Here is an 8,740-nt window from a genome sequence, read left to right as displayed (position 1 = left end):
TAATTTGCTTGATGCTATGTTTTAGATAATTTTTTATTAGGAAAAAAAGAAACCAAATCAAAATCAAAGAGATAATTTTGTCTAAATGAATTGAATTTAGATATTAGCTTTAGTCAAAATGAGGTAAATTATTGGGGAATCCACTTCTTTCTTGAGTGATAAAGTTGAAGATATATATAGAGGACTTTCCTCCTCAAGGGGGTTGTAGCTATTGCTCCATTAGTGGAACAAAAATGCATCATGAAACTATTACATCTTATTTAAATACGAAAATGGATCTTTTTAAGGACTTTGATCGCTCGCCTTCTAAGAGGGCTTCCCTCTGTGGATCAATATCTTATTACATTCATCCATAAAGGAGCATTTAAAATTGTGAAAATAAAGTCAATGAATTGTAAGTATTGGGAAGGGGGTGTAGGGTATTGGGTTTGGGGGGTGTTGGGGGGGGAGAGGAGGGCGGGGTGGTTATTGGTATTGGCAGAATAAAAGAGCATCTCTAGTAAAAATAAGGGGTATTTTTACTTGGAGCGATTCATATTGTGGAGCAATACCTTATTAAAGGGACATTTAAAATTGCGAAAAATAAAGTCAACATAATGGTATTGGGGGGTGATGTAGGGTATCAAGGGGTGTATAGATATTAGAGGTTGATGTAGGGTATCGAGGGGTGTATAGATATTGGAGGGTGATGTAGAGAATTAAGGGGTCTATAGGTATTGGGGAGTGATATAGGGCATCGATGGGTGTATATGTTTGGGGGTATAAAAGGGGTTATATAGTAAAATGTAGCATCCAAAGCATAACCACCTCCAAGCATAATGTAGCATCCCCATTTAATGCTCTGCATGCAAAGCATTAAACCCATAGCTATGGGTATGATGTTTTAGTGTTCCATCAAACCCATAGCCAGGAATTCTCATAATTTTTTCTTCCCATAAGAAATGAATCACTATGTTCAAATAATTATTGGGTTCCATCATATTGGCATTCATCAGATCTATGCTTCCACCATCTGACATAAACTTAATTCGTTCAATAGTGTACCAAATCGATACTTAACATTCTTCCATAACTTAGATTGCATATCTAGCCACACCTATGAGGTGACCAACCAACTGATCGTCTGCTAGATGTTTTTCATGTCGATGCTTTAAATTTGACGCATTAACACATCAGCAAAGCGGGAGGGGAGGTTTGTTTGTGTGCACCTGTTACAAGGGAGAAAATTTAAGACTTTAAAATTTATAACAAAAGTTGATTAATAAGGCCAAAAAACTTGTGTTTTCTACCATGAATATCATTTAGACTCTAGCATATTTATTGGGGCTATTATGTCAATGATTTGACAAGCTTAAATTGACATAATTAAATAATCCAATATAGAAGATGAGGGTGGAGCCATGGAATGAACATCATTCTGCCTTTGCTTAGCCAAATCACTAATGACTCATCTAAGATCAACGATTTCTGATTCAAGAGAAGAATTATATGGTTTTTCGTGTTTCAATTTGTCGAGCCAAGGAATATGAGTCGTGAATCATATTGATATTGCATTGATGAAAATAGACTTATATAACATACAAGAGTGACCCTTTATTTCATCTTCCAAGGTCGATTCCTTTTATAACTACTCATATTTCCTTTTATTTACATATTTACAAGTTATCTAACCAATCCCAAAGGATTAGGTGTATAACATTCCCCCCCCCCCTAATTTGAAGGGGTGTTTGTGAGTCGACATGATTTTATATCAATTTAGTGTTTGTAAACTTTGAAGCACACTAAAGTATGTAATATGAGTTAAGTTAGATTATTTGTCACTTCTAAATCAAAACTAACAACTCAATTCAAGAATCATGAAACAAAACTCTTAACATATTCACACAAGCTTGTAATGAAATCACTCTTACTTGATTTAAGAATACTTCAAACTAGGCATATACTATGATCTCTCACACAAATCCAACTTCTCTATGCAATCATCTCAAAAATTCCAAGTTTTCACTCAAATAATGGGAAAATGATCAATGGGCCTTCCTTCTTGGTGGAGGCAAGTGGACATTCTGACAATCTTTTACTCAACTTAGTTAATATAGAGCCAATACTAGTTATAGGGATGAGAATGCACTACAACCTTCCTCATCTATGAGAGTGAAGATGAGTGGTTGCTCATAGTCTTCTACTCATCTCTTTAACTAGCATGTACTTGAATCATCATTCTATTCTAGAAGAGAAGTAAATGAAAGCAAAGAACTATGGTGTTTGAAAGGTTTAAGGTAAAAAGACAATTTTCAAGAGGTTGGGGCCTTCTTCTCTTAGAAAATTGGTGAATGGCACTCTCACTGTCTTGATTACTTTTATCAATTAGGCTAATTGTCAAACAACAGCTCGCATATAATAATAAAAAATAAAAAATGATACTGCAATCTATGGCTATGCAAAAATATAAATTCATTGATGCACTGGAATTATCACATAGCTCTTCAAACGTAACTATGATATCTATGAGAATCAAGCCAAATATAACAAGCCAATGAAGCCAATATATATTTAACATAATGAAACCTTACTCATCAAAAAATGCTAATAAAATCTAAGCATGTTCAATCAATATATAATATGATAACTAATTTCTAATTAAAATTTAAATGCCTAATATGGTTCCTCTCTTTTCGACCTCATCAAAATGAATACTTTCAAGTGTTTTGGTGAGCCATTTTGGGGGACCTTTTTGAGATGGTCTAAGTTTCTTCAGTGATCGCTATGGGGTTGCATCAATATTGAACCTTCCAATCCTCTCAATCACATCACTTAAAAGAGTCCTCTTGATCAATTACATTTATTAGATTAAATTTAAATTAGATATTTAAATTTTAATTAAAATTTCCTTATAAAGTAACTTATAATTAAAAATTCCTTATAACATCACTTATAAACCTATAGTTCATTTTTACTAAAACTATTTCCTAATACAAAATTAATCAATTATTATTTAAAATTTTTGAAAAATTAAAATAAAATAAATACAAATGTTTATCTACAATTTAAAAATAAAAAATAAAACAAACTATTAAATAATAATAGTCATAATTTTTATTAATTTTATTTTTATAATTAAAATAATATCATTTACATAAAATAATTTTATAATTTACTATGAATCCACTTTATCATCTCCACAAAACATAATTAAAAATTAAATTAAATATGATGGTTAGTTTTTTATTTCCCAATAAATAAATATATATATATATATATATATATATATATATAAAAGCCACCTATTTTAGAATAAAATAAAAAACAACTAATTGTTAGCTTTTTATACCTCAAATAAAATTTTAAAACAGTGAAATGTACCAAACAAACCACTAATTTAAAAATAAAAAACAATTCATGGAGAGGCTTACAAAATTAGCAGAACTTTCAAAATCAGCAGGTTTAATTATTGGCTTCCCTTTAAGTCCGACTTTACTAACTTTGACTTGAGGGTAACTCAATTATAAATTTCAAAATATTTTCTAATTGAACTGACAAGAATGAAATTGGACTATTTTATTTGCATTTTAAATATACAATTAAAAAAAAAATCTGCCCCGTAGTTTTAATAATAAGAATACTAAATAATATTACAAATCCGCCCCGTAGTTTTAATAATAAGAATACTAAATAATATTACAAATCCACATAAATATCTTGATCAAAAGGATTACCTCTCACGTAAATTTATTCCTTCTCATATAAAAATTCAAATGATTTTGTAGACATTGTCGACTACTTTCTTATAAGTTAAGCGACAATGTATAGGACAGACTAGAAGGTGGATTGCACAGTGGAAGTGCTAAGGCCTTCTCAGGAAAAAAAAACCTGAAAAAATCTCTGTAAATTCCTTGCCAATGTGGGCTTCAACCAAACTACACACAAAGCTCTTGAATAAATTGGATTTCACACAACTAAACATTTTTGGGTTCTTAATATACTCTTCAAAATCTTCCTCACGCATACTCGGCACCCTCTCGCACACTTTAAACTCTCAATCTCAAAAGATCCACACTTATTTACCGTTTTTCTAAGCTCATCTGCATTCGGAAAATACCATGGAATATTTTAAAAGTCTCTCAAATCTCTTCCAATAATCCCCAGCAATCAATATCACAACACCAAAAGATTAATACCATTAATATTTTCATTCTCAGTCCACATTGTTAACTATAAATGATTTGATAAGAATTTAAGACTTATTTTTTGTCATCTTCCCTGTGTCACCAATTCATCTCATGCATCTTCAAAGTCTGGCCACAAAATTCTCCTCCCACAGAGACTTGTTTTGCAAAGGCAAGGGCTAACCAATATACGGCTTCGATCCCTGCACATCCACATTCATCCATTAATATAACCCTGTACGCTCAGAACACCTATCTCGTCTTTCATATATAAATCATATTGTTTCTATCGAACCCAAATTTGCAGTGAAAAGAAAGCTTACAGCAGCACAGTAGTGAACAACTTTGACAGTGTCCAAGTCCACGTTCTCGGGATGCCGCCACATCATGGCTAGAACCAGATTGTACACCAGAGGAATGGGCTTGTATATCTTCTCAAAATACATATTCAAGAAATCCTACAAAACATATACCACAATTTAGTCAAAATTAGATCTGGTAAACCAAACAAAAATGTGCATGATCCTCACTGAAATGAGAACAGATCCAGACCTGTTCTGCGAAGGGCGTTGGCACAGTATCACTGAAATGAGAACAGATCCAGACCTGTTCTGCGAAGGGCGTTGGCACAGTAGCCATCAGAGTTTCCAAAAGGCAGTCGAATGTCAGCTGACTCGGCTCAAAAACAAACATTCCAACGTTGAAGTATGGAGAGGGCCGTTGCCCTAATTCCACGGGCCATGACACCTTCTCTATGGAGAGGGCCGTTGCCCTAATTCCACGGGCCATGACACCTTCTCTGGACACTACTGGCAGTATCCGATCTTGTACTGCGGAGTGTGGCTCCATGTCTTCTCGCAGAAGCAATCCATAACCGCGTAGAAATATCCATGGGGAATTACCCTTCATACCCATCCAAAGTGATTGAGGAAGAAGAGCCCTGGTGCCCCATAAAGGTTTTGTCCATTGCATCCCATTCCTTAAACTCAAACAAACTCGATTCCACAACACTGTAACAAAACAACCCAAACTCCATGATTCAATCCTCGGATATTGACTGCAAATGAAAATGAAATTGGCGCGATAAATAAATCAATTCAAATTCAAATCGGTGAATCGCGAGGCTTCATGATTGGTGTTGGGAGCAGCGAGTAAAACGACGGACTGCGGAGAAATGTAAGTAATTAATTATCTGCGTCAATGCTCATCCCCACGCGGCCTGAAACACATTGTCCGACTACTCCTCCGCATACTCCACCGGAAACACACGCTGGTCGCCGGAGTCAAAAACGAGAAGGGGCGGGCGGGCCCTCGTTGGTGGGTCCCACGTATGTCACCGGAAACGCGAGGTCACCCGCCGGAGTTATGTATGCCATCCCACTGACATGCACCACATATATAGATGGCAAGGGCATTTATGACTCAATATATGGCTGGTTAGCCCTTGCCATTAAGTTTTACCATTAAGGACTTATATGAAGTCGCATTGGAGAACATTCAGCCAAGACCCTCTCCTCTTTTCTCAGCGAAATTTTGGAAAACCACAGGCTCGCTCAAGGCAATATTATTTAGGCAATATTATTTTCATGGTTGTTGTTTTCCAATCGGAACCTCACATGGGAGGTGCTCCAGCGAAAGGGATGGGCTGGTCCAGGCCGATGTGTCATGTGCTGCCAGGCTTCAGAAACCAATGCCCACATGTTCTTCCACTGCCCAGCAACGGCGCAAATATGGTATGATCTCTCCGTTTCTCATGGATTTCCTCACAACGTTTTCTCTTCTGTACAGGAGGGGTTTATGTGGTGGAGTGCCCAGCGTCCAAAATGGAGATCTCTTTTTATCATCACGTGTTGGTGTCTCTGGAAGTGGAGGAATGCCTGCATCTTCCAGGATTCCAAGTCTCCTATTGCCTCTACGCTGGTTGTTATATCTGCAATGCTTCAACAGGCTTGAATAATTTTGGCTCCGCTCTTTATGTTTTCATTTATCTGGATCTATCTCTTCTTCTTATATAGTCTAATTGTTGCACCATGCGGAACTTCTCGATTATTTTGTTTTTTTCTGGATATCCTCTTATGATTCATATTACAGGCCTGTATCAGAAAGCTTATGTGTTTTGACTCTATATGTACATGCTCATTATATTTCCTGAATGTAATATATCTTGATTTTCTCTTTAAAAAAAACAAAATCAAGATCTCTGATTACAAGCTTATGCGCAGATGTCAAGTGGGTGACATTTGGGAATCCATTCTAAAATTTTTATGTTTAATTTTTTTAGTTTTCTTTAGGGAAAAAAACTTCTATGGATTACGACGGGATTATTTATTAAGTTTTAGCTTATGATATTCTAGGAATTTAATATAATATTATCATGTTTTCCACGGTGTCCTGTAAATTAATTTTCCACCACTCTGAAATATAATATTCTAGGAAATCTTTACATGGTGTCCTGTAAATTAATTTTCCACCACTCTGCTATTATAGATTATTTATTTATTAATTTTTAGTTTATGATATTCTAAAAAGATCTAATATATTATTACTGTGTTTTACACGTTTACACGTTTACATAAGGGATCTTTATAATATCCCTTGCCACCCAATTTTCCAGCACTCTACAAATTTCTGTAAAAAAAATTTACATTTTCTGTTGTGATATTGATATAAATTAATCTTTTTAAACTAATAATATTAACATAAAGTGAGTAATAAAAATTATATTTACGTTGCATTCTAGGATGAAATCTACAATTCTGCCATTTTTAATTGAAAGGTGCTCACTTTTGCCATGGTTGGACACTGCATTCATTCTAATAACAATTAAAAATTAAATGTAGGAATATGGTTAAATAAAAAATATTCTCTAGGTCATTGTTATAATTGGAATCACCAAAATTGGTATTGATAATTCATGTTATATTGATCCTCTAAGAATCTGTGCATTTGTCTAATGCACACATTGGTTGTGACAATGAGAAGAGCTGTAGAATTTTTCTCCAACCCTAAGTGTAATTTTTTTTATAGTGTTAATTATTTCTCAATGAATCATAATAATAGTAAGAATGTAGTTTAACTTTTAAGTTTTTTTCTCTCTTTTTTCTTGTTTTCTTTTTTCTAGTTTTTTAAGTGGAGATTTCTAATTTTTTTCTTATTTTAAAATATATTTTGAAATATAAAAATCAATTTACTTTTGAAGTTTTTTTGAAGAGTTCAAGCTAGTTTAGAATTTACATTTACCATCTTTACAAATTCTATTCAAAGTTTAAATTAAAAATAAAAATAAAAATAAATCCATGAATGAAATCAATGAGGAAAAAAATCCAATATCCATTAAATTTTGAAATAAAATAGTTATTATGATAGGCAGATTAACCTTTCTCTCAATTATTTTGAAATAGAGGCTGCTAAGTTTTAATTTAATCAACAATAATTACTAGGTTGATGGTATGGATTTAACATGATCTTCTTAGTAATATTCACTAATCAAAAATTGAGATTCTACAAAATAGTTATGCTCTTTTGATGTTTTTAATTAAATTGAATAATTAAAAAATATTGTACAAATAAGTGTCATATGAAATGATAACCTTAATAAGTAAATAGATAGTGTTGCAATACTATGTGTCAATACCATGGTTTACTGATACCACATGCCCAAAAATCCATAACTCATATTAATATGGCACATATTAATATGAAATTTGTTAATTAATCAATATAATTATAGGGGAAAATTTCAACTTTTAGTTCATTTACATTACTACAACAGTATTCGTAAAAGTTAAATTACTACCAAGAATCTAATAATTAATAATTACTCATAATTCCAAAATAACCACTCATAATATACAATAATATTTATTATAAAATAACATAAAACTAAACGAAACAAAAAAGCAACAGATAAACCATTCAAAACACACTTGTGGAAAACCATTTAAAAAACTAGATGTGAGTAAGTGTTGGAAAAGAAGATTTAAACCAGTGTTACAACTTTCCTCATCAAGAAACAATCAAAGGGACACTTGTGGAAAAAAATGTGACAAATTTGGCATGAAGGTGGCCAATACCCATGAATATTGAAAACAAAGATTCGAACCAGAACGCTTACAACTTTCGTTACCTTTTTCCTCTCTCCTGATTTGTTGGGATCAGGAGAATTTCTCCATTATTGATTGTATATATAGTTGAATATTTTACTTTTATATCTTCAATATTTGTGGAAATAACTGAAAATAGAGGAAGATTCAACGACTTCTGAAAGTACATTGAATTGATTTACATGGGAAGAGGCTAATGCCGAGTATCATCAAATTGTTTTCCTTGCCATAACATGGGAACATGCCCCAGGGGAAGTGGCATCCACCTATACGCATTTGAATGTCTTTTTCGGGTCGAACAATGTCGTGGTAATTGAGGGTTGCTCAGCTCCACCACCCCATCAATCACTTACTTGAAAATTGAAACCCCAGCTGAATAAATATTCTCTTTGCAAGCAAAATTTCATGACTCGTAGTTTATTTAGAAATCTACATACTCCCGTTAAATGCTTCTCATATATGTGCAAGTTAATA

The 8,740-nt window shown here is 33.3% G+C and overlaps 1 protein-coding gene across 1 annotated transcript; it reads right to left on the bottom strand.

The window, feature by feature from the left end:
• Positions 1-4,396: 4,396 nt before the first annotated feature.
• Positions 4,397-4,854, bottom strand: LOC149200284 (galactinol synthase 1-like). Its single transcript, XM_089399548.1, has 2 exons — positions 4,770-4,854; positions 4,397-4,621 (listed from the first exon to the last, which is right to left on the bottom strand). The coding sequence occupies exons 1-2, from the start codon at positions 4,800-4,802 to the stop codon at positions 4,439-4,441; spliced, it is 216 nt and encodes a 71-aa protein (XP_089255674.1). The 5' UTR covers positions 4,803-4,854; the 3' UTR covers positions 4,397-4,438.
• Positions 4,855-8,740: the final 3,886 nt, after the last annotated feature.

The sequence above is a fragment of the Pinus tabuliformis genome, chromosome 2_1, assembly GCF_031772625.1.
Source record: "Pinus tabuliformis cultivar Carrire ecotype Pingquan chromosome 2_1, CPIR1, whole genome shotgun sequence".
NCBI lineage: Eukaryota > Viridiplantae > Streptophyta > Pinopsida > Pinales > Pinaceae > Pinus > Pinus tabuliformis.
The sequence above is the reverse complement of the archived record's forward strand: the minus strand, read 5'-3'. Positions and strand labels throughout refer to the sequence as shown.